Below are 26,553 nucleotides of genomic sequence, written 5' to 3'. Positions count from 1 at the left end.
GAAAAGAATCTAAATTCTTTGTCCATCTGCTTTATTCCTCTGCCACCTAATTCTGCCCAGTCCTCTTGGGAAACCAGTCTATATCTCCCCAAAACAGCAACGCTCTTATGTTTACAATTCAATACAAGACTTTCAAGGTCCCCACCAGAGCCACCATGGTCAACTTCATTTGCAATCGAAAAGGGGAGTAAATAGAAGTAGAGTCAGGTAAGGGCTGGAACAAATCAGAAAAGGAATTCTTGTGCTCAAAATATATTCTTGTCAGTGGTTAAGTGAAACATTATGAGTCTATCACAAATGCGCTCACCTACAGTCTGACAGGTGGTTAGGTGAAAGAAGCTATAAGTCACTAAAATAAAACTGCCTTATTTTTCTGTGCCACTGTTTCTGGCAGGGCAGGGGAGGACTACTCGATAGCTAGGTAACTTGTCACATAGCTTGAAGCACCTGGTATGAAGAAAACCTTTTTGTTCTAAGAAGTTGCTCTGGGCTGTGAGAGGAGGGAGATCTGAGCTTGGTTTGCATAGGAAGCAAAGCTATGCACCTAACTCATGTTTAAAGCCAATTGGTGTCTCCATAAGGGTGTTTACCTTAATTCAGGGGTCTCAGGCACCTAACAGGTGGTCTGATCAGCTTTTATGCTTGTCCTTGGATGCTTGCTAAAGGGAAATTGCAGAAGGCAGACGTCCAATTCAAATGCTAAAGGAGGAGCTGAGGGTCTAGAAGCAGTAGACCTTGCCTACATGCCTTTATTCAAGTATCTAATGATTTATCCACACCATTCTTGGGGAAATTATGAGAGTGCAAGAGAAATCCATAGCAGGAAACTGATATATTAAAAGCTGAATAATACCAGATACTCCCTGAGATTTGGCTTATTTCTCTGGAAGGCCCTTAGCTTCTTCTAAGTATTAGCTTGTCATAAACAGCTGAATTTCTACATCATATTTTTGCTGTGGCCCATGGCAAAAAAGATACTGGGACAAGGTTAATTTTTTTTTCCAAGACAGGGTTTCTCTGTGATAGCTTTGGAGCCTATTCTGGAACTCGCTCTGTAGACCAGGCTGGCCTCAAACTCACAGAGATCCACCTGCCTCTGCCATCCAAGTGCTGGAATTAAAGGAAGGTGCCACCAGTGCCTGGCTAATTTTTTTTTTAATGGGACAGTAAAACAGCAGTTTTTTAGCTGCTTAAGTACAGGACACACCCTACTGACACAAAGCCCATAAGGTTGTTAAGTGACTATCCCACTGTTAAGGGTGTGCCACCTCAATATGAATTGTTGGCCAAGGAGGATCCTGAGGCCCCACAAACCATATTACCATTGCTCTTGGTTATATGCCAGAAATAAGAGGATAAACCCCTAATGCTGAAGATAACAAGCACTTTGGCAGCAGGACTATAGAGACCCACAGAGGTTTCCTAGTGAGAACTTACTCAGGGTCGAGAATCTGAGCTTGCTTTACCCAGCAGGGCTGCATAGGGGGATGATTTGACCATGGGCATGGTTACAGGTGTTTGGAAGGGTCTGCACTTGGCTGTGCAGTATGCTTTGATCTAGCAAGGGGGAGGTCTTTTGCTCTGCCCCTTGGCATGGTTACAAAAAGCCCTTTGAAGAAGGGGCCATTGGGTTTTGACTCAGTTCTCCCCGAAGCTATCCTGTGTTTCTGTCTTTCTCCTCTTCGCGATCTTTCTGTCTATCTTATCCCTCTCTCCTCTTCATAGGGACCCTGGAGAAGGCAGGAGCTGGTCTCCCACAGGGGACATGAAAAAACAGCATGGAACTAAACAAGCAGTCCTGACTACCTTCCATAGTGACGAGTGTTATGCAGGTTGCAGAGAATGAATTTTCACTAACAGTGTTGCTCAGCTATAGAACCTGTGTGTTATGGTGCCAAAAAGAACCATAGGCATGCTCTGCTTGCCGGTGCAAAAATGGCATGACTATTATGGGTACAAGAACAAGCTTTCCCATTGGACTGAATGAAACTCTACAGGAGGAAATTCATGTCTGGTACCATAAGCCAGGACAAAGGCCTATGGCTGGAGACTTCACAGGCGTCAGCTACAAAGCAACTGCTACTGTTTTAATGGATGGAAGTGACGTGTCTGACAAAGTGCCTCATAAATACCCACGATTATGCACATGGACCACTGCTACTGTTTTCTCAGTTCATCCTGGGAGCAAACGTCCTTTAACAATGATGGTGCACCTCGGAGACTCATAAGCACCAGTCAAGTTTCTGACATTGATACCACCCCCTCCAAAGCTCAAAAAGTAATTTAAAAAAAAGTTAAGAGTCACAGGAAGGGGTGAATTGCTGTCCAGCCATATCCTCTGAATTGAAACATTCTCCTAGGAAGGAAGAGGAAGCATTGGATTCAGGAAGTAAACAAATTAACTTGTAAGTCCCAGAAAGCTAAAGCTTAAAACATTCAGAGTACCTCCCCAAGATTATGGAACAGTTAACAACTGCCGAGAGAAGAGACTTTCTGAACAGCCAAGTGGCCTTCAAGTTGTGCAGGTTTACAGGGCTGTAATCAATACTCAAGCTGGCGTGGGTGGTTTGGTGATGTATCTGCTTAAGAGTTCTCCATGATCCTATAAGTAACCCTAATAAAATCATTAGCTTATTAAGTTAGGCTCTGGGGCCTGGCAGTGGTGGCACACACCTTTAATTCTAGCAAAGCCAGGCAGATCTCTGTGAGTTCGAGGCCAGCCTGGTCTAAAGAGCAAGATCCAGGACAGGCACTAAAACTATACAGAGAAACCCTGTCTCAAAAAAAAAAAAAAGAACAAATTGGGCTCTGGAAGAATCATTTTTTGGTTCCCATCTGAAGTAAGTAAATATTTTTCACATCACTCCACAAAACACTCTCTGAAACTGTGACCGATGATGCCTTTACCACACTGTTCACATCCTTAGAGGTTTTATTGAGTATGAAAGAACTGAAGGGATCTGTTCTATACAAAGGATTTATATATGCATATATTTTACATTTATAGGATTTTTCTCCCATGAGTTACATCTGAAGAACCCATGTCTGAAGAACACTGTGATATGTGATCTTTTAGCCATACTATTTACATTCAGAGGATTTTCTTCCAGAATGAGTTTTTTTTTTTTTGTAACTACCAAGTGTAACATCTAAGAGCCTCAGCACAATGTCCACAGTCACACAGCTTTCTCCAGTATACATTTCTTTATAAAGCTGAAGTGACTATCTAAAGGCTTTACTACAGTGTTTACTTCATAGGGTTTGCATCTAATATGATTGATTTCATGTAACTGCAATGACCCATGAAACCTAAAGGTTTTCCAGCACTGTTTACACCCACAGCATTTGTTTTCTCCAGTATGAATTCTTTTATGTGACAGAAGATAACTGTGAAGTATAAAGGCTTTAGCACATTATTTACACTCATAGGGTTTCTCTCGAGCATGAGTTCGTTCATGTCTCTGAAGATGACTGTGCCGTCTGAAGGCTTTTCCACATTGTTTACATTCATAGGGTTTTTCTCCAGTATGAATTTTTTCATGTAATTGAAGATGATAGTGACGCCTAAAAGCTTTACCACATTGTTTACATTCATAAGGCTTTTCCCCAGTATGAATTTTTTCATGTAATGGCAAGGAACCGGGAAATCTAAAGGCTTTACCACATTGTTTACATTCATAGGGTTTTTCTCCAGTATGAATTTTTTCATGTAGCGGCAAGGCACCAGGAAATCTAAAGGCTTTACCACACTGTTTACATTCATAGGGTTTCTCTCCAGTATGAATTCTTTCATGTAATCGAAGATACTTGGGATATTTAAAGCCTTTACCACAATATGTACATTCATAGAGTCTTTCAGTGTGAATTATTTCATGTCTTTGAAGGGAAGTAGAAGAACTCAAAGCTTTACCACATATATTGCATTCATAAAGCTTTCCCATAGTGTGTGTTCCTCTGTGTGTATAAAGAGAGGCCTTCGCACATTCCTTGTATTGATAGGGTGTTTTTCCACTGTGAGCCTCTTGATGTATTCCTAATGAATTTGGAAAACAGAAAGCTTTTAAACATACCTCACATTCACAAGGCCCATTCCCAGTGTGAGCTCCCATACACCTTTGAAAGCTGGTGAGAGAATTCAAGTCATATTGATTGCCTCCACATTCCTCATGATCATGTGATTTATAATGAGAGTGAGATGTGGCATGCCTACAAGAAGATGAAGGACACATAGAAATCTTTCCACACACATTGGATTCACATTGTGTTAGTTCGGGAAAAACTGTCATGCTTGTATGGAGATCTGCTATCCACATCACGGTTTCTTCATCTTGACCAGCTCCTGTATTCTCATGAGAGGTCTCTAACATGGAACTTCTGAAAAAGGATAAGTATGTTAGTGAGGGTTGCTTTACTACTGAGTGCTTATTAGTTTTATGTCATATACTGCTCCTGAAATCAGGTAAAGTGTGTGCTTTCTGACATATCTGAATTGCGTGAATAGTACTACAGAGCTATGACCAGAACAGTAGCATTCACTGATGCAAGTTCATTCTAGCATTTCCAAGAGAAAACCCTCCGTAAACACTGATCAGTGTGCTAACATTCAGCACATATTTAGGGGCCGTAATTTAGGTGTAAATAAAAGCATTTAGGTAAACTTAAAGCTGTTTTTGTTTTCTTAAATTTTCATGGGACGTTAAAATTCCTTCAAGTACCTTTGCTTCAGTTTTTGACACAAATTACCTTCGATTTCTTCCAGGAATTTTATGACAGCCTTCAACATTCTCCTCTTCCCATTTGTTTCCTAAAGATAGTCCCAGAAAATTTAGGATAAATTATTAGAAATCCCTGAAAAAATGAGTTTTTAACTTCAGTGTCCATAGTAACAATGCCTGATTTATTCACCACATTCTTTCCTTTCAGTAGTCCAAATGCCAGAAGAGCGCAGATACCAAGAGATACTTGCTCCCCGATTTACAAAGTGGCGTAAGATGATATCCTTACCTATCGCAGCCAGGTTCCTGCAGGTCTCCTGCATCACATCTCTGTACAGACTCTTCTGGGAAGGATCCAGCAAAGCCCACTCTTCCTGGGTGAAGTGCACAGCCACGTCCTCAAAGCTCACTGAGGCCTAAACATTGCACATACTTGATTGACAATAGGGTCGTTCAGCTCTGGGGTCCACACGTCTCTTCCATGACACAGAAGTGGGAACACAAGCACTGAGGATGTGGAAGGAAGCAGCCCTGTAGCAGCTCCTCTCGTTGTGGGCCCAGGGCACGGGATGTGCTGCTGCTCTGTCCTGATCCTCTTTCTAAGGTGCTTTACTACTTCCTGTCTCAGAGTCCTCCCACCTGACGTCTGGGACAGTGTTAACACTAGCATGCGAGCACCTGCTTGTCCTTAGAAATTCCTCCTCACAATGTTTAAATTTTCAATGCATGAGGGAACTTATTATTTTGATAGAATTCACATGAATATAAAGAACCAACCATTCAACGTGAATGATTTTTTTAAATATTCTGGAACTTTCTAAACTCCCATTAGCCTTCAGAAAGAAAATAGTGGTTAATGAGTCTAATGAGCCTCTCTAGTGGGCACTGCTTCAGGTGCTACCTCAATGGTTAAACAGGTAAAGGCCACCATGCCTTTAATTCCAGCACTCAGGAGGCAGAGGTAGGTGGATTTCTGTGAGTTTTTGGCCAACCTGGTCTACAGAGCAAATTCCAGGACAGCCAGGACTACACAGAGAAACTTTGCCTCAAAAAAACAAAACTATAAAATAAAATATATTTTTAAAAAGATGAAACCGGGCTGGAGAGATGGCTCAGCGGTTAGAAGCACTGGTGTTTCTTCCAGAGGTCCTGAGTTCAATTCCCAGCAACCACATGGTGGCTCACAACCATCTGTAATGAGATCTGGCGCCCTCTTCTGGCATGCAGGCAAAACACTTTTTTAAATCTTAAAAAAAAAAAGATGAAACCATTTATATATAGGCTGTTAGGCTGCAACATTCCTTCATGTATGGAAGCTGAAGCTCATGAGATTTGGGGGGTAAAATTCATCCCTTTGGGGAAACACTCCCCAAATTTATAGAAGTAGCAAACAACTGCCAGAGAGGAGACCCGTTGCCCGTGGAGTGGCCTACCATGCAGAGTGCTTAGGGATGCAGCTTTCACAAGTCATCACCTGTACTGGGATGGGCTTTTCCGGGTTGTTGCAGACCTTTAGTCATCCCTGCTCCTCCACATGACCCCTCAGCCACACGCTTCTAAGTATACCCAATAGATTCAGTGGTTCACCAAGATGGACACTGGAGAAATTGTTACTTCAGTTTGTCCTTGGTTCCCTATCTGGTGAGCAGACCTTTGTGTCATGTCTCTGTAGTAAAGTCTCACACAATACACTCACAGCAGAATAAGGAAATGACAGGAACAAGTTTGGGAGTTGTGATTTCAGTCTTGGCAATGGGTAGCTGTTAGGATTCTGCTGCGCTGCAGCTGCATGACCACACATGCGCAGTTCAGGAGCTAGACAAAGGGTCTTGCCTCTTACGTCATCAGTGTGCGCTGGTGATTATGTATGCGCAGCATGGTCACATAATCTGCGCATGGTGTAGTTCTGTAAGCCCACCTGCGCCTTAAAAAGCCAGACACAGACCCCACCCTCGCTCTCTGTTCTTCTCTCATTCTGTTCCCTCTTCTCCCCACCATCTTTCCCTCTCTCTGCATGTGCTCCCTTCCCAGGCCTGGTTCTTTTGTCTTCCCCCATCCCCTCTTCCTCCTAATAAAGCTCTGCTACTAGGTAGTTGTGGCCATGGCTCGTGACCTTTTCGTGTGGTAACCAGCGCCATTTATCATTCATTTCAGTAGCAAAGCCTGCAACTGAGGCTGACCAGGCTAAGGGTGAAGGGGACTTTGATACAGCTGTCCTTCCCCGTGTGTTATGGCAGTGTGCCTTGTTGCTCTGGTGGAAGTTGCATGTGTCATGAGATAGGCAGTGAGAGCTATGAGTAAGATGGAGCCCCTGAAGGAATGTCGGCAGGGGAATCCCAGGCTGGTGGTCTTCTGCCATGTGGTAGGAATTGGCATATTCACTTAATGAGTAGGATATGCCATGTGAGTTCCCTGACTCTCTAAGAAGAGTTGGTAGTCTAGAACAAATACCCTCCAGAGCAGCATGTAAGAGATTACCAGCAAGCTGCCCAGGAAGTTGCCTGGCTGCTGCATTGTGTAATAAGAAGTGTCTCTGAGGCTGCTCAGAGTGAACACATGGAGGAGGAATTATGACCTGGGAAGGACATGTGTTTGCTAGCATCTGCATTAGCCTCTGATTTGGAAAAGAAAGTAGAAAAGACAGAGAATGGGAGGGATGTGCTGGCTCTTATAGTTACCAAGTTATAAGGAAAAGAATATGCAAGTTAGGTTGAAGCTAAAAAGCCCTTTCTGGGACCCAAACCTTGGAACCCATGAGAAGAGTCAGACGGTTAAGAGAAAAAACACAGGGGAAATTGATAATGAAAGAAACAAAAATAAGAGGGTGCTACATGTGCCTGGCTCAGCGGGGGGACAGGGCTGAGTTCACTTCGGATTTAAGAAGAAGTTAATGCAGAACAGCCCTGAGGCTGCTGTCGAACTTGAGTGGCTTTGCTGAGCTCCTTAGTGGGGCATGATACCTAGGATGCAGGAAAAGCACCGAAGGATCTCAGAGATGGGAGTAAAGTGGATCTCTAAAGTAGTAAGGCCATATAGAGGAGCTAAAAGAAGGGCAAAGTGAAGAACAGAGTCTACCCCATCACTTAAGGTAAATGAGGCAAGTCTTGCGTGAAGCTGGAGTTCCTAAAGAAAAATGCACAGAAAGCCAAATGCTAAGCTAGTGAACTTCTGAAGGCTGTAATGCCTTAAAAATGGTTCACAGAAGCTAGGTGGTGGTGGCGCATGCCTTTAAACCCAGCACTTGAGAAGCAGAGGCAAGCGGATCTCTGTGGCCTAGTTTACAGAGCAAGTTCCAGGACAGCCAGGATGACACAGAGAAATCCTATCTCAAAAGACAAATAAATAAATAATAAAAATAAGCATCTTTGGTGGAAAGAGGTAGAGGAAGTTTGTTAAAAGATTGTATCTCCTACTAGTTTCAGGAGCTACATTCATAAAGTCTCACCAACATGATTACCCAAACACGAGCTAAACAAAGAGAACACCAATAGGCATGCCAAAGTGGATCGGGAAAAGCCCATGAAGCCTCTACCTCACTCAAAGAACTAAGGTAACTGAGGCAAGCTAAGAACAGGAGAAGGTGGCCTTCCCCAGGGCAGAGCACACTAATCAGTTGTCCAGTGCCAAATGGTCAGCCCTGAAAACATACACACATTACATGGACTGGACAGGTTATATGTAGAAATACATATGCTATATGCATGCAATAACAGATTAATGAGATGAATTTGAAGGCTAGCAGGAAGGGGTATATTGGAGAAGGTCTGGAGAGGGGCAAGGGAAGGAAGAAATGTTGTAATTGTATTATAATCTCAAAAAGAAAATTTTTAAAAATACAAGTCTTTCCAAACAGAAAATTCCTAGACCAACAAAAACTCAAGGAACAAACAGGATACTACAGCAAATTTTTGGAATACACAGTTAGTACATGAAGCCCATCGTTTTCCAGTATAACAGCCATGAGCAATCAATGGCTAACAATTTCACACTATATGTATAGTACTACAAATCAAAGGAGACACAAAGAAAAACATATAGTAAATTTAACAAAAATCTATGGATGAAGATAATTTTTTTTTTTTTCAAAAAGAGTCAAGCCAGGCATGGTGGCACAGGTCTTTAAAACCAGCACTCGGGAGGCAGAGGAAGGCAGATCTGTGAATCCAAGGCCAGCTGGTCTACAGAGTGAATTTCAGGCCAGCCAGGACTCCATAGAGAGATCTAGTCTCAAAAAAAAAAGTTTTTCAAGTAAGTAAAAATGCAATGGTCTTGGTAAGTAGAAGACAACATCAAGATGTTGCTTTCCAGGAGCTAGAGAGTAAGCTCAGGAGTTAAGAGCACTGTTGCTCTCCCTGAGGACATGCGTTCAATTCCCAGTAACCACATGATGACTAACAATCATCTGTAACACCAGTCACAGAGTGACCTAATGCCCTCTTCTAGCCTCCAAGGGTTCACAGACATGCATGCAGGCAAAAACCACCACACACATAAAAGATTTATTTTTTTTAAATGTCGCTCTCTTCAATATAAACTATAAACTCAACACACCCCAACAAGAATCCTAACATCTTGTGTAACAGCAGAACACCTTGTGGGAAAGCTATTCTAAAGGTTATATGTAAAGAGAAAAACTCAATGTTCAACACAATTCTGAAGAAACAGTACACAAAATAACAATGACTTTATCTTTACAAAAAAAAAATCGTGATAGTGTACGAATATTTGGAAACATATCTATCTACAAAAGAGTAAAAAAAAAAAAAAAAAACGCAAAAAAAGAAAGAGCAAATGAAACTCAATGGGGAGATTATGGTATTCTCAAATATTATCCGACAACCTGGGCGTCCATAGCAAAAAATTAGTTTACAACTTCCACAAAATTAACTCAAAGTGGACTCTCCACCTAAATGTGAGGATAACTTCGGGAACCCGCGGGACATGGAGGTCAGCAACCAGCCTCCAGGTTCAGCACCCAAACCACGGCTGTGAGTGACGACGTCACCGCATGGAGGGCGGAGCCTCGCTGCGGCGCCCAGCGCTCTGCGCAGACGCAGCCAAGGGGCGGAGCTGCAGAGCGGCAGCCGCGAAGGGCCGGAGTTCCGCAGCCCGGGGTCTCGAGGAGCCACCATAGCTGCTGCTCCTCCCGGTCTGGGGACAGCAGCACCGCGCTCACCATGTCACGGCGTCCGACTTCGCCTGCACTCTCCTCACAGATCACGGCAGCGGCGCGCATAGCGCAGCACACGCACCCACGGGCCTCCCTCAGCTGCGGAGCTCAGTCCACTGCATGGCGGCCAGGCAGAGCCCGCCTCCCGCGGCCCCACGACGCTTTTCATTGAACAGTGTGAGCCTGGAGGCCCTGATTGGCTAGAGTCGCCCAGCGACTCCTGAGTGACAGCAGGCGCTGAAGTGATAAACTGGCACAGTTCCTGCCCTGGACTGCCTTTTGCTCGAGCACAGGCATGGTTCTGTTGAGGGGAAATAATACGGTTATCTTGTTCTAGTCCTTGGGGAGCTCAGCAGGCTGCAGTCTAACCGGCATCAGATGGTTCTTGTACACCATCTTGTTACCAACACGGTGTCCAATATAATTGCCCACGTGCCTCAGACCTGGTTCCAATCGGTACTGGAGGTAGCTGGAGAAAGCTCAGAGGTTGAGAGCAGAGTTTCCAGAACCCACATCAGGTGGCTCCCAAATGTCGGCAACTACAGTTCCAACGTATTTGGCCTACAATCCATGCTGTCCTAGTTAGTTACTATGACCAACACAACAGGGGAGGAAAGGGTTTGTTTGGTTTCCATATCCAGAATCACAATCCAGAGGGAAGTCACTCACAGGACAGGAACCTGGAGGCAGGAGCTGATAGAGGCCATGGAAGGTGTTGCTTACTGGCTACTCATGGCTTGCTCAGCCTGCTTTATTACAGGACTCAGAACCACGGGTTGCCCCACCCTCAATGGGCTGGACTCTTCCCCCATGAGTCACTAATTAAGAAAATGCAACCAAGTGGTAGTGGTACATGCCCTTAATCCCAGCACCCAGAAGGCAGAGGTAGGTAGATCTCTGAGTTCTAGGCCAGCCTGGTCTACAGATCGAGTTCCAGGACAGCCAGGACTACACATCTGAAACACTGTCTCTAAAAACAAAAAAGAAAAAAAAGAAAATGCCCCACAGACTTGCCCAATCTCATGGGACATTTTCTCAATTGAGGTTTCTTCCTCTCTGATAACTCTAGCTTGTGTCAAGTTGACATAAAACTAGCCAATACACATGCACATTCACACATGCAGATACATAACATCTACACATAACTAAAGATGATTAAAAAAAAAATAGGGGCTGGAGAGATGGTTCAGTGGTTAGGAGTGCTTGCTGCTTGTCATAGTTACTTTTCTATTGCTACAACAAAACATCATGATCACAGCAACTTATACAAGAGTTTAACCCAGCTTATGGTTCCAGAGGGCTTTGAAGGCTAGGCCACAAGCAGCTGGAGCAGCAGCTGAGAATTCACATCTTGATCCACAAGTAGGGGGCAGAGAGCACACTGGAAATGGCACAAGTCTTTTGAAACCTCAAAGACCACCCCCATGACACACCTCCATCAACAAGGTCATACCCAGTTCTTACCAAATAGTTCAACCATTGGGGACCAAAAATTCAAACATGGCCTAGGGAGCCAGTCTTCACTCAAACCTCCACATTGCACTCCCTGACCCCCACAGGCCACACTATGATACAAAACGCATTTAGTCAACCTCGGAAGCCTCCTGTGGTAATATTTTGTTTGTGCTTTACCTTAACGAAATAAATCTTGTCTGAAGATCAGAGGAGCTAGCCACTAGATGCCAGGCAGTAGTAGCACACACCTTTAATCCCAGCACTTGGGAGGAGGAAATAGGAAGGGATATGGCTGGGTGGAGAGAGGAAGTGATAAGGTAAGGTGAAGACAGGAGCTTGCCCCTTTCAGGCTGAGGATTCCTAGAGGTAAGAAGTCTTTCTAGTGGCTGGCTGCTCTGCTTCTCTGATCTTCCAGCTTTCACCCTGATATCTGACTCCAGGTTTTTATTATTAAGACCAATTAGAATTCATGATAAATCCATAGACTTTCATGGTCTCAACACTATTTAACGGTCCAAATCTCTTCTACAACTCAAGGCAATCTCCTAACTGTAACCCCTGTAAAAAAGCAAATTACATACTTCCAACACACAATGGCACAGAACATGTATTATTATTCAAAATGGGAGAAACAGGGGCACAGTGAGGAAATGCTGGACCAAAGCAAGAACAAAACCTGGCAGAGCAAGCCCCAAACCCTTTGGCTCCATGTCCAGTGTCAGGGCTTAAGCGGTTCCACCTTTCCGACTAGGCTGCCCAGAACACTCTCTTGGGCTGGCTTCACTCCCTGCCTTTATCTTTCCTTGGCAGATGTCTCATGACTCAGGGATCTCCACTAAAATGCAGGCTTCACTTTTTCTCAGAAAGGCATCTCAGTGGCTCCATGCAGGGACTTCCCTACTGCAACGCCTGGCCTCAGTGGCTCTCCATAACTACAGAGGAAGATTCCATAACCACTTCTCCAATGTTTCCTTCATGACTCTACATGGACAATGGTCAACATGGCCAAGTTCTGCTGCATTCTTGGAATGGAGCCTGGCACCACTGAATCACATTTGCAGCAGCTTTCCTTTGATGTTGCTTTTTAGAAGTAGCAAATGCCTCAGACTTTTCCTTTTTCCATGTTAGATGCTTAGCTGGGTGGAGTCTTGTCCTGAGAGAACCTGGATAGTTTGAGGGAGACAGGCCCCCATATGCTCATATACTTCAATGTTTGGTTCCAGCTGATGGATTGTTTAGGTATGGCCTTGTCAGAGGTGTGTGTCAAAAGTTCACACCAGGCAGACTAGCTCACTTGCGCTCTCTCTCCCTCTTCTCCTCCCTCCTTCTCTCCCTCCCTCCCCCCTTCTTTCTCTCTCTACTTCAGATGAGATGCAAGCTCTCAGCAACTCCAGCACCATACCTGAATGTCGCCATGCTTCTTGTCACAATGACCATGGACTCTTAACTCCATACAGTAAGCCCTGAATAAGTGCTTTCTTCTGCCTTGGCATGCTGTCTATTCACAGCAATAGAACAGTAACCAAGACAATGAGGCCTTTATCCCAATACAGACCAGGCCTTCCTTTGAACCCGACCGCCACCTGTCTCTCTCTTGTATTTTTATAAAGAGTAGCCCTAGCTGTCCTGGAACTCGCTCTGTAGACCAGGCTGGCCTATAATATAGAGATCCACCTGCCTCTGCCTCCTGAGTGCTGGGATTAAAAGTGTGCACCACTGCTGCCCAGCTTTTCTCCTTTCTAAGAATTTATTTTTATGTACATTTTATGTATATCCCTGTATGTCTGTGTATATGTGGTTAACTCCCTTGGAACTGGAGTAACAGATGGCTGTGAGCTACTGTGTGGGTGCTGATTTTGGTAATATGTAAGAGTCTCCCATGTAGTATTAGTTTTGGCAGCACGGAGGCTGAAGGATTGACAGAGGCTGAGAATTGGCACACTGTGGGAACCAAACATAAGTACTCTGCAAGAGCAGCCAGTGTTCTTAACCACTGGGGCATCTCCCCAGCCCTGGTCTCCTTTTCTTCTTCAGCACAAGCCTTGGCTTAAAAATTAAATTTCCTCGTGCTCTTTTTCTCTTAAAATTATATAGTTTTTATTTCTTTTTTCCCTACTTGCTCTTTTTCATTGTAGATCTGCATAAGAGTGATCACTAATAACCACACAACAGTCAATATTACCTTTTTTTGAGCCAGGCACATTCTAGCACTCGGGAGACAGAGGTAGAGGTAGGCAGATCTCTCGAGTTTGAGGCCTGTTTCTACAGTGTGAGTTTCCAGGACAGCCAGGGCTGTCCTGAAAAAAGCAAAGAGAGAAAAAAAAAAACTTTTTCATGTAGTTCTGCAGAAGATCTAATAACCACACAACAAAGTCTGTATCAGGCTGTCCTGAAATCTCCTCTACCAACAAAATGTTTAGTGTCCCCCCCACCGGAGCTGAGGACTGAACCCAGGACCTTGCACTTGCTGGGCAAGCACTCTACCACTGAGCTAAATCCCTAAACCTCAAAATGTTTAGTTTTAAATTTAGTCTCAGGAAAATTCTTAGGACAAAGGCAGAAAGCAGCAGCATTCTTTGACAAAAATCCCAAGAACAATCTGTAGTCCAGTAGCCCAGTTGTTCCGCCTCCAGTCTGGGGCGCTCTCAGCACTGCTGTTTTGCAAGCTATTAGGACGTCCTGTTAAGCCCTGCTCACAACATACAACCAACCACTTTCCTACTCAAAAGTCCCAAAGTCCTCCACATTCCTCCAAAAATCAACAGGGTCAGGTTTGTCACAGTAGTAGTATACTTCCTGATATCAAGTTTCAATTGTTTTTCTAATACTGTGACAAACCACCATGACCAAGGCAGCCTATCAAAGAAAGAGGGTTAGACTCTATGAGCGTAGGTAGGGCAAGGGCACTGTGATGTGGGTGGAGGGGCGGGGATGGAGAAGTAGCTAAGAGTTCACATCTTAATCTTCAGGCAAGAGGTAGAGGGAACACGGGCACGAAACCTCTAAGCCCACCCCCTATGACACACCTCCTCTAACAAGGCCACACACATATTATGATATTCTTGAGATGGCTCAGAGGTTAGAAGCACTGGCTGTTCTTCCAGAGGTCCCGAGTTCAATTCCCAGCAACCACATGGTGGCTCACAACCATCTACAATGAGATCTGGTGCCCTCTTCTGGCCTGCAGGCCGAACACTCACTGTATACATGATAAATAAATAAAATCTTTAAAAAAAAAAAAATATTATGTAGCTTAGGCTAGCCTGAACTTACAATTTCTTGCCTCGACCATATGCTAGAATTGTACCACCAAGTCCATTTAGAAACCATTTTTCCTCCTTTCTTGAACTTGTTATGTAGACCAAACTGGCCTTAAGATTCACCTCAGAAGGGGCTGGAGAGATGGCTCAGAGGTTAAGAGCTCTAGCTGCTCTTGCAAAGGTCCTGAGTCCAATTCCCAGCAACCACATGGTGGCTCACAACCATCTGTAATGAGATCTGGTGCCCTCTTCTGGCCTGCAGGCACACATGCAGACAGAACATTGTATTATGATAAATAAATCTTGAAAAAAAAAAAAAAAGATTCACCTCAGAGATCACCTGCCTTGCCTCCCAAGTGCTGGGATTAAAGGTGTGAGCCATCACACCCAGGATTTTTTTAAAATTTGTATTTACATTTTGCCTGCACGTATGTCTCTATGCAGATGTCAGATCCCCTGGAACTGGAGCTACAGACAATTGTGAGCCACCAAGTGGTTGCTGGGAATTGAACTCAGGTCCTCTGGAAGAGCAGTCGGTGCTCTTAACCTCTGAGCCATTCGTCCAGCCCAAGACTTTCCATTTTTTGTTTTTCGAGACAGAGTTTCTTTGTGTAGCTTTGGAGCCTGTCTTGGAACATGAACTACAGACTGGGCTGGCCTCTGCCAGGCCCACCTGCCTCTGCCTCCTGAGTGCTGGGATTAAAGGTGTACATCACCATCACCACCTGGCAAGACTTTGGATTTTTAAAGAGAATTTGGACTTAATTTTATTCAATTTATGTGAATTTTTGCCTATATGTATGTATATATGCCACATGTATACCTAGGGTATGTCAAGTCAGAAAAGGGAGTTATATCCCCTGGAATACCTGGGGCTACAGATAGAAAATAGTGAACCAGCATGTCGGTGCTGGTAAGTGAACTCAATTCTTTACAAGAGCAGCAAGTACTTTTTGTTAAATCCAAAGCAGGCCCCCCAAATGGCAGTGCTGGTGACAATGTCCTACACAGAAGGACTCTGGCCAGGTTAACAGAAGGGTTGTTATTGGGTAAACAGAAATCTAAGCTTAAAAAAAAAAATCATGCCAAATAGAGAACAACTCAAAGCATCCCCACTAAGATCAGAGTCAGAAGAAAGTCAACAGTGTCCATTTCTCCACTCCTGCTCAGCAGAATGCTTGACGTTTTACTAGAGCACTATGAAAAGGAAATGAAAGGGATGCAAAGAGGAAAAACATTTTTTTTTTAAAAAATCTCTACTACAAATGACATGGATCTTACATGACAGACCCTAAACACTCCACCACAAAACCCTGAGTGTAGCAGGAATCTTAAAAGTTCTTATTAATAAAATCAAACCCGAGACCAGTTATCGGGGTCAGTGCTGGTAGATCAGAGAGACTGAACAAGCCACAGCTATCTCACCTTGCCAATTCCTCAGCTGGTCTTGTTTCCTCAGACTGGAAGCTTCTGTGTCCTCATCCCAAAGGCTCTCAGCTAAACTGTGCTGCTCGAAAGCCTGAAGCTTAACCAGCCACATGCTTAACCAGCCAAATGCTTCTAGTTTCTGGTCCTCATGCCTTATATACCTTTCTGCTTTCTACCACCACTCTCTGGGATTAAAGGCTGGCTTTCTGGGATTAAAGGCGTGTATCACCATGCTTGACTGTTTCCAATGTGGCCTTGAACTCACAGAGATCCAGAGGGATTTCTGTCTCTGGAATGCTAGGATTAAAGGCGTGTGCTATCACTGCCTAACTAGTGGCTTTTCTGTTCTCTGACCCCAGATAAGTTTATTAAGGTACACAATATTTTGGGGAACACAATACCACCACACCTGAGCTCATAAACATGTTCAGCAAAGTGGTAAAATTCAAATTCAACACACAAAAATCACTCATACTGCTGTCAGCAACCCCTGCATCCATGCTCTGTAAGTTAAGTCCAATAAACTCACTGATCCCTCAGGACAAAAGTTTGGTGAAACAGAACTTTGGTTTCTCACTGGGGTCTTATAAGACAGACAATACTTAGTCTTCCCCAAACCCAAGAAGAAAACTCTCACAACAAATGATAAATTTGTTAATGTTATGTCTCATGGTATTAAAGCAAAAGAAAATGTTAGAAAAATATAAAAATGGAACTCATTTTAGTAAAGAATTTGTGTATGAGGACTATGATGGCTGAATGTCCCCAAGAACAGAGAACTAAAAGGTTTATACAAGATATAATGGTCTGAATAAATTATTTACGACATATACAAGATGGACTGGACAGCTGGCTCAGAAGTTAAGAGCACTGGCTTGCCTTCCTAGAAGACAAGATTCAAGTCCCTGCACCCATATAGCAGCTCACAACTGTCTGTAAGTCCAGTGCCAAGGTATCTGACACTCACAAAGACATGCAGGCAAAACACCAATGCACTTAAAATGAAAATAAATCATTAAAAAAGATATATAAAAGATGAGAGTTAGAGATAATACATTAAAATTTTAAAGGTCAAGGTTCAGCACACTGATGTTATGAAATACATAAAACTATTGATCTGCTTTCAGTAACAATTACAAGGACTGGATGAAAAGCACCAACGTATGCCTGACCAATTTTGTTCACATAGTAGTGGTGCACACCTTTATTCCCAGAATTTGGGAGGCAGAGGCAAGTAGCCTTTGAATTTGAGGCTAGTCTGGCCTCCATTTCGAGTTCCAAAACAGTCAGGGATACATAGAGGAACCTTGGGGGGAGGGGTGTTTGTTTTTTGCCCAAGCTTTATCCAAATATTACAGAGTAGTTAAAAGTACCATCCAAACATGCGGCGGGCACATACCTTTAATCCCAGTACTTGGGACACAAAGGCAGGTGGATGTCTGTGAACTGGATACCGACCTAGTTTACAAAGCAAGTTCAACAACAGCCAGAGCTACATAGTAGAGATCCTGTCTTTAAAAATATAAAGATGCCTGTGCGCAGCTTTAATCCACATTAGCAAGCAGCGATCTCTTGAGTTCGAGCAGCCTGGCTACAAGTGATCCAGAAAGCGAAAGCTACACAGAAAAGTTCGAAAAAAAAAAAAAAAAAAAAAAAAAAAAAAATGAAAAACAACGTATGCTGACATACTTATAAAGGATACTTTAACTTAATTATTATTTTCTTCATCAAGGTAAGTCCTCTCATGATGTCAAAAAAAAAAAAACTCTGTCTTTTATATTCATTGATGTTCATTAAATCTATATTCATTAAAATTTCACCCATGAGTTTTCCTGTACATCTGAAGAGAATCGGAAAGTCTAAATTTTTCAGTGTTCATACATTTAAAAAGCGTTTACCTCCAGCAGTTTTTTGCTTTCAAAGAGAACCACCCTCTGCCACTTCACCAGATATTTCAAGATCCTTCAGACATAGGAGACAGATGTGGATAAACAGAGGGCTTGTCACCTTACTTACCTTCATCCAATTCTCACATCTGTTCAGTATAGTTGGATTTGAAGTAATACCACATTCTCAGTTTCCAGAAGTGACTTTTATTAAGCATATTTATTTATTAAGTATATATATTTATTAAGTAGAGATCAAGAATATTGAAACAATAGGGTAAAATGGCACAGAGCTGGGCCCCAATACTGATGATCTGAGTTTAGTTCCCAGGACCCACATGACCTCTGTACATTGCAGTACACACATACACACAAACACACCCACACAAAATTAAAAATTAATAAAGTAAAAGAAGCCAGGCACAGGCAGGTGGGTATTTGTGAGTTCCAGGCTAGGCTGATATACATAGTGAGATCTATGCCAGCCAGGGCACGTAACATTCTGAGATGCTATCTCAAACAACAATAAACAATAAGCAGTAGGTAGAATTAGTAGGTGAAGAGCAAAACATTTTATGAAGTACTGACAACATCCAGAAGACTGGAGCAGCACAGTCAAGAAGCAAACTGGGGTGAGGGTGGGCAAGAGCTGGAGAACTGGTTCAGAGCTTAAGAGAACTGTTCTGGGTTCAATTCCCAGCACATACATGGCAGCTCACAACCATCTCTAATTCCAGTTCCAGGAAATCCAATACCCTCTTCTGGCCTTCCTAGGCACCAGACACAAATGTGGTACACCTAGGCAAAACACCCAAATGTATAAAATAAAGAAAAAAAATAAAAATGAAATTTAGACCAACACTTGTGGAGTCTCCACGGGACTGGACTAGGCCCTCTGCATAAGCGAGACAGTTGTGTAGCTTGACCTGCTTAAGGGGCTCCCTGGCAGTGGAATCAGGATATGTGTCAGGTGCATGAGCTGGCTTTTTGGAGCCCACTACCTATGGTGGGGCACCTCTCACAGCCTTGAAGCAGGGGGAGGGGCTTGGACCTGCCTCAACTGAATGTACCAGGCTCTACTGACTCCCCATGGGAGACCTTACCTTCTTGTAGGAAGGAATGGGGGGTGGGTTGGGAGAAGGCTGGGCGGGGGCAGGAGGAAGGAAGAGGGGGATCTATGATTGGTATGTAAAATGAATAAAAAATTTCTTAATTAAAATAGTAAAAAACAAGTGAGGCTTAGAAAATCCAGCAGAAACACGGGAAGCACTGTTGCGGCCATCAGCATCTGGCTTTTTATTTTCAGTGAAATTTTGAAACAGTTTACCTCCTATCTGTTCACAAAGATGTTACCATGCTTTTCTGTTTTGTTCTGAAGACAGACAGGGTTTCTCTGTGTAGACCAGGCTGGCCTGGAACTCAGAGATCCATCTGCTGATGCCTCCAAAGCGCAGGGATGCAAGGCGTGCGCCACCACCGCTTCTCCCTGCTGCAGGCCAGCGTACCCCAGGATAAGAAGTGATAGAAGAAACTTGAGATAAATGTTTGAATCTGAAAAAAGGGGGAGTACGCCCCACCCTCAGTCCGCTCTCAACAAACTTGAACAGTGTGTCAATATAAGGCATATCACACAATACAACTGTGTGAACTTTCTCTGAGGTCTGAATGTCTGTCACCTCAGACAAGAGTACCAAACGCAGACACAAGGAAAAGATTCGACACAAGCACAGCTTGATGAAGCAATTATTTTAATTAGGTTAATACAGGCGCACAGGTGAAGGGTCACTGACAGGAACATGGGAACTTATGGGTAGGTATTCCACTGAAGAAAGGGTTTCTCCCTTTACCAGCAACAATTATCTGCTTTTATATCCAGAGGAGGGGGGAGGTCTCGTGAGACCCTCCTGTCTAAGTATCATTAACTGCCTAAAAATATTCAGGGATACGCTGGGCACTGTGGTGCATGCCTTTAATCTCAGCACTTGGGAGGCAGATCTCTGAGTTCAAGGCTGGCTTGCTCTACATAGTGAGAGTTCCAGGGTAGCCAGGGCTATATAGAGAAACCCTGTCTTGAAAAATTAAAACAAAAAAAGTATATTCAGGGAGAGGCAAAGGTCTCCTGATCCCTCTCTGTAGTAAATATTAACTGCCTGTAAATCATCATGGAAGGTGCCAAGGCTCCATGCCCATCCCTCCGCATAATACAAAGAGCCTCAATCTTGTGTAGGCCTCCTGCAGGTCATCACAGGTACTGAAATTTAAAGACTGGCAATGGCATGCTCAAAAGACAGCATTCCAAAACATGCCATTCCTTCCTCTGGTGCCCCCTTTTCTAGAATGTGCCAAGCCAGGGAAGGGGTGCTAAGTCTCATCAGTAACTACTGTCTACAGCAAAAAGGAGCTTCTCTTTCCAAAAATAACTGGAGCAATAGTCTACAGGCATAAACACAGAACTTGAGACAGTCATTTCACAGAAATATACCTGTTTAGCAAAACACCAACAGCGTTTCCACCAAGGCCTATGACTGTCCAGCCATAGGTTGTGGATGGGTCTTAGAGATGTGAATTGACCCCTGCAGAGCAAGCCTTCAATTCAATCAGAAAGCAGGTGGTCACTCTCATTAAGTCAGGCCATTGTAGTCCTAGTGCCTATTACATTTATTTCTATATTGTGCAGGGAAGATGCATGCCATAGCACAAATGAGGAAATCAGAAGAAAACCTGCAGGGTTTGGGCCTCTTTCCACCACATGGGTTCTGAGATCTAACTCGAGTTGCCAGCCTTGGCAGCAAGCACCTTCACCAGCTGTGCCCTAGTAGGCACATCTTGCTTGCCATTTTAGTAACATGCAGGGTCCAGAGCAAAGTAGTGCTGCATAGTAGCCTGCACTACAGGTCCCATGAATGCTGGCTGGCAAGGAGGAAGCTTCCAGCCCAGTGTCAGCTTGTTTTTTCCACAATCAGCAGCCAGAGCATATGGTGTCTTAAGGAACAGTCTTAACTCTCATTCTGGGGACAACTAATAGCATTGGCAATAGCCATTACTGTCTGGGGGCTTCCGGAGCATCTGTGGCAAACACCTCCTGGAGAAGCAGCCCGCCCTGACACCACATCTTCTCTAAAGAGCCTATGTTCTAAAAGTATCTTTCCACACACACAGGCACATTCACTGAAGCTCCTCAACTATTCTTTTAAGATCTGATGTCAGGCATTGGCTGTAAAGGATTTCCCTCATTCACCTTGCTTTGTATCACCTGTATCTTACGAACCATAAATCCCACATAAATCTCGTGCCTGCCCTGTTCACATGTGGACCTCCCTTCCCATCCTCACTCTTTCAGCTCACATGGATGCTCTGTGGACACTCACAGGCTAGCTTTATGTCAGCGGTGAAGGGAAACCTTTTTACACAGGGGTCTCAGGATCACTGAAGGCCCACAGCCACCATCTCAAGTAAATGGACTCAGGAGTCAAGAGCTAAGAGGGCAATAAATAAAATGTTAAGAAGATCCAATAGCATGAAGATTCTGTCATTTGTACTGTTTCCTCAATGCTGACCTGAGGATAGCACAGCTGAGAATACATGCATGAAGCCTGGGTTTGTTTCGAAGCACAGGAAGCCAGATGGGGTGACTCATGCATGCAACCCCAGTACTCAGAAAGAGGAGGAAGGACATCAGGACTTCTAAGATCATCCTCAGCTATACAGTAAATTTGAGACCAGCCTGGGCTGCCTAAGAACTTGCCTCAAGAAGACAAAAGCAAATCAAAACCAGTATTGGATACAGTGGTGTAGATAGGAAGGAGGTTGTACCCTACCCTGAACCATCTACTCATTCTTTATGAGCCATCTGCACCCTCATCCTGAGTGCAGCCTCGGTTGGGAAGGGGCTGGCTCTTGTTCTCAAATTGGTGTAGGGGGCCAAGGGGAAACCCAGACATGCTCACCTGCTGTATCCCCACGGACTCCCTGGGTCTGACAGCCTCTGGGCCCAAGCTGTAGCACACTGCTGACTCTTCAGTAGACGTCCCTGGCTGCTGAGAGGTCCCTGGACTGAACAAACAAGTTACACACAAGCATCCTTTCCTGCAGGAGAGCACACAACTTATTCCGGGGAAATGACTCTAAGGAAAGCTGAGACTTTCAGCTGCACCACTTCATCATGTCTTCCTTCACTGATATTCTTTTCCTCAAGCTTTACAGCCTTCCAAAGACGGAATATGTACTGATTAGCACAACCTCCTTTACTGTCTACTATTTAGGCCTCCATTCACATGCTGTACCACGAACCTCCTACTCTTCTGTATTAAAGGTCAGGCCTAAGGGGAAGATTATCACTTCTACTTCACTCCCTTTGAATAAAGCATCCTCACTGTTCAAGACTTTACGCAGGCTTCAGGTTTTAGGACCTCAGAGGAACCACTTAGCAGAGAAAAATTTTAATTTGTTTCCCTTATGCCATCACCAGCTGCAGCTCGTTCATTCCCATGCCCCCCCACACTCCTTCCTTAGTTTTCCGGCCAATTCGGAGGCCAATACAGTAGACAGCATCTGCACATCTTTTCCTCAAAGTAATTCCTCCATTAGAGGGGCAAGTTCATGTTAGTAGACAGCTAAGCCTTATTTGCATGTCTTATTACCCAAAGAAAGGGCCATGCACCCGATGCCACTTAATCCTGTTCATCTGTACTACTTACAGGAACTGTAACACACTCTGTAACCTGACAGCTGTATGGGGGGCTGGGAGGTTCCTACGAGCAAACCTCACGGTCACAGAAGCGGACCACTCCATCCTACATAGGAGCTGTGCCGTGCGTACAGCACAGCTGGCACTGCCACAAGAAGGCACACTGTCCTGTGACATACGGAAAGGCCAGCGGTTTCAGAATTCACACCGCGGATGGTCCGCCCACAGAGCTCCCTTCAGTGGCACGTCTCATCACCCACAGCAGAGCCAAGGCAAGTGCTCCTCTCAAACTCATCTTTGGTTCCGTTGTGCCCCACATTTGGGCGCCAAGTGTTATGTGAACATTTTCTGGTCACGTGTTGAACACGTGTCTATTCATCCCAGATAGGGCACCGAGGGTAGAAGCAAAGAAATGATTCCACCCAAGTGCAGCCTGGGGAACCACTAAATTTAATGGGGCTTATTGAGCCCAGGCAACTTACAGGCAGCCACACTACCAACAAAAATGTCTGTCCATCTCCCAGCAACCAAAAACTTACCATACTCTTTACATGTATAAGGCTTTGTCCCACCATCAATCATTACACATCTTTGAAAGGAACTGTGAGCTTGAAGGTGTCACAGCTTTGTTTCCACTCACAGAATTGTTTCCAGTAGTTCACTCATGGAATTTATGGGAGCAATGACATCTAAATATCATGGTTTTTTTTCCTCCAGTAAGATGTCTTTCATGTTACCAAAGGGACCTGCATCTCCTGAAGTCTCCAGCACACTGCTGACATTCACAGCGTTTTACTCTAAGTTCTTTCATGTGTTTGAAGCAAAAAGGGATAAAAGACTGAGCATATTGTTTCCATTCATAAGGCATTTCCACAGCATGAATTATTTCTGTGAAAGAAGAGTGGCCAGCAAAAGGACTTACTACACATTGCTTACATTTGTAGAAACTGTGCCCAGCATGAATTTCTTCATGCATTCGAAGTCTAAACCATATCATTTATGTGGATAAGGCTTATCACGTGACATCTCAGTTCTTACATGTATTTTAAGTGGATAAGGATAAACACTTCAACACACTGCTCACATTCATAGTGCTTTTCACCAGTATGAGTTGTCTGATGTATTTGGAGGAAACAGGGATAAAGGAATTAGATACTGCTGACATTCATAGGGGTTTTCTACAGCATGAATAGATTTATGTCTCTGAAAGGAACTGTGACGGCTGAAGGCTTTCCCACATTGTTTGCATTCATAAGGTTTTTCTCCTGTGTGTGTTCTTTCATGTAATCGGAGGTAACTGTAACGTATAAAGGCTTTGTCACATTGTTTGCATTCATAGGGTTTCTCTCCACTATGAATTCTTCCATGCAATCGAAGGGAAGAGTGATGTCTAAAGGCTTTACCACATTCTTTACATTTATAAGGTTTCTCTCCAGTATGAGTTATTTCATGTAATCGAAGGGAAGTGTGACGAGTAAAGGCTTTCCCACACTGTTGACATTCATAGGGCTTTTCTCCTGTATGAGTTCTTTCATGCAGTCGAAGGGAAGAGTGATGTCTAAACGCTGTACCACACTGCTTACATTCGTAGGGCTTTTCACCAGTGTGAGTTCTTTCATGCATTTGAAGTAAAGAGGGGTAAAGGAATGATTTACCACACTGTTTACATTTATACGGTCTTTCACTAGTGTGAGTTCTTTCATGCATTTGAAGTAAAGAGGGGTAAATGAAGAGCCTACTACATTGTTTACATTCATAGAATGTTTCTCCACCATGAATAATTTTATGTCTATGATAGGAAGTTTGACATCTGAAGGCTTTCCCACACTGCTTACATTCATAGGGTTTCTCTCCGGTATGAGTCCTTTCATGTAATCGAAGGTAACTGTGACATGTAAAGGCTTTCCCACACTGTTGACACTCATAGGGTTTTTCACCAGTATGAATTCTTTCATGTAATTGAAGGGCACTGTGGCATCTAAAGGCTTTCCCACACTGGTTACATTTATAGGGTCTTTCTCCTGTGTGAATTCTCTCATGTCTTTGAAGTGACGTGGAAGAACTCAGAGCTTTACCACACTGGTTACATTTATAGGGTCTTTCTCCCGTGTGAATTCTCTCATGCCTTTGAAGGGAACTGGAAGAACTCAGAACTTTACCACACTGGTTACATTCATAACATTTTCTTACAGTGTGAGTTCCTCCATGTGTGTAAAGTGAACTATGATAAACAGAAGCCTTTGCACATTCCTTGTAGTCATAGAAGTTTTCTCCACTGTGAGTTTGGTGATACATTCCAAAGGTACTTGGAAAACCAAAGGATTTTAAACATACCTCACATTCACAAGGTCCATTCACAGTGTGAGCACCCATGTATCCTTGAATACTTGTGAGAGAACTGGAATCATATGGCTTGTTTCCATATTCCTCATGCTCATATGGAGTGTATTCAGAGTGAGATATGATGTGCCTATTAGAGGATGAATGGTACATGAAAACTTTTTCACACACATAATATTCATAGAGCTTAACTTCATAGGAACCTTGCTGCTCATACTGAAGTTCGGCACATGGGTTTAGGTTTTTCTCATTCCTGACCACCCTCTTTACTCTTGAATATACAACTTTTGCAAAAATGACAAGTAGCTTGATGGTGCATGTCTTTAATCCCTCTAGAGGCAGGTGGATATCTGTGAGCTAGAGGCCAGTCTAGTCTACATAATGAGTTCCAGGCCAGCCAGAGTTACATGGTGAGACCCTGTCTCAAAAACAAAAGATACCAGGCAATGGTGGTGCACACCTTTAATCCCAGCATTCAGGAGGCAGAGGCAGGCAGATCTCTGTGAGTTCAAGGCCAGCCTGGTCTACAGAGCCAATTCTAGGATAGCCAGGGCTACACAGAGAGACCCTGTCTCAAAAAACAAAAGACAACCAAATTAGTTTCTTTTTTCTTTCTTTCTTTCTTTTTTTTTTTTTAATTTATTTATTATATATACAGTGTTCTGTCTGCATGTGTCCTTGCAAGCCAGAAAAGGGCACCAGATCTCATTACAGATGGTTGTAAGCCACCATGTGGTTGCTGGGAATTGAACTCAGAACCTCTGGAAGAGCAGTCAGTGCTCTTAACCACTGAGCCATCTCTCCAGCCCCCAAATTAGTTTCTACTGACTGCTTGTTATTAAGGTTGAGGTCAGAAACTGCTTTCACTGTATTCTTTCTGTCATATCTGAATGGTGTGAAACTAAACAGATTGACTGATGGTTCTACAATATGCCTCCCAGAGAGCATTAAATTAATCAATTAAACAGTGACACTCATTGACACTGTGTCTAAGTGAGTTATGTTGCAAACATTTAGTAGCATTCTTACACTGAAGTACATATTTTTGATGAGAAGTTTGTAATGATGAATAAGTTAAAAGTTATTTCATTTGTTCCTTGTTAAATTTATATGGCATGTTAATGTTTCTACATTTGCTTCCACTTATACATACAAATTACCTTTGATATCTTCCAAAATTTTTGCAATCATCTTCAATATTCTGTTCTTCCCATATATATCCTAAAATACAGTACCAAAAATTTATGATAAATTATATGAAATTAATAAAAACAAAGCTGGATGTGGTGGCAAATGCTTTTAACTTCAGCACTCAGAAGGCAGAGGTAGGTGGTCTCCGTGACTTTAAGGCCAGCCTTATCCACACAATGAAACCCTATTCTGAAAAAAAAAAAGGTCCTGGTTAAGAGCACGGTGCACACATACATAAAAATAATAAAATTGTTGAAAAAAAATCACTGAAAAGTAGTTTCTAGTGTCACAGTACATTATAATGTCTCCTTGTGGGTGTGCCTGCCACCGAGCATGCACTGGATGAGAGGGCGGTTGTGGGAACTGGCCTGGCCCTTCCGCCTGCAGTGAGGACCTCTGACTCTCCTTGAGCTGCTACCAT

At 43.5% G+C, this 26,553-nt stretch overlaps 2 protein-coding genes across 4 annotated transcripts in view; both read right to left on the bottom strand.

Moving 5' to 3' along the window:
- Positions 1–2,914: 2,914 nt before the first annotated feature.
- LOC119089242 (zinc finger protein 709-like) lies at positions 2,915–25,022 on the bottom strand. 2 transcript variants are annotated; one of them, XM_037211885.1, is made up of 5 exons: positions 24,936–25,022; positions 21,862–21,967; positions 5,005–5,131; positions 4,744–4,804; positions 2,915–4,374 (listed from the first exon to the last, which is right to left on the bottom strand). In XM_037211885.1, exons 1-5 carry the CDS (start codon positions 24,953–24,955, stop codon positions 3,414–3,416), a joined length of 1,275 nt encoding a protein of 424 aa, XP_037067780.1. In that variant the 5' UTR covers positions 24,956–25,022; the 3' UTR covers positions 2,915–3,413. The 2 variants fall into 2 exon arrangements, with proteins under 2 accessions (XP_037067780.1, XP_037067781.1); XM_037211886.1 differs by lacking the exons at positions 21,862–21,967; positions 24,936–25,022 and adding an exon at positions 9,892–10,759.
- LOC114686964 (zinc finger protein 709-like) overlaps positions 23,217–26,553 on the bottom strand; it is a 19,614-nt gene continuing 16,277 nt past the window's right edge. For both annotated transcript variants that reach the window (XM_028861663.2, XM_037211883.1), the window contains exons 3-4: positions 26,102–26,162; positions 23,217–25,071 (exon numbers count right to left, since the gene is read on the bottom strand). In XM_028861663.2, the coding sequence (XP_028717496.1) occupies positions 23,700–25,071; positions 26,102–26,162 (1,433 nt within the window). In that variant the 3' untranslated portion in view covers positions 23,217–23,699. The remainder of the gene's footprint in view (positions 25,072–26,101; positions 26,163–26,553) is intronic.

The sequence above is a fragment of the Peromyscus leucopus genome, chromosome 17 (genome assembly GCF_004664715.2).
Source record: "Peromyscus leucopus breed LL Stock chromosome 17, UCI_PerLeu_2.1, whole genome shotgun sequence".
Taxonomy (NCBI): domain Eukaryota; kingdom Metazoa; phylum Chordata; class Mammalia; order Rodentia; family Cricetidae; genus Peromyscus; species Peromyscus leucopus.
The sequence above is the reverse complement of the archived record's forward strand: the minus strand, read 5'-3'. Positions and strand labels throughout refer to the sequence as shown.

What these genes read in the sequence shown, in the direction of transcription:
- LOC119089242 (XM_037211885.1), bottom strand. Translation starts at nt 24,955, where the DNA reads ATGGACCTTGTGAATGTGAG. An exon ending in ATGGACCTTGTGAATGTGAG is followed by an intron (nt 21,968 to 24,935) that starts GTATGTTTAAAA and finishes TTGTTTGTTCAG; the next exon opens with TCCAGGGACCTCTCAGCAGC. An exon ending in CAGGAACCTGGCTGCGATAG is followed by an intron (nt 4,805 to 5,004) that starts GTAAGGATATCA and finishes GACTATCTTTAG; the next exon opens with GAAACAAATGGGAAGAGGAG.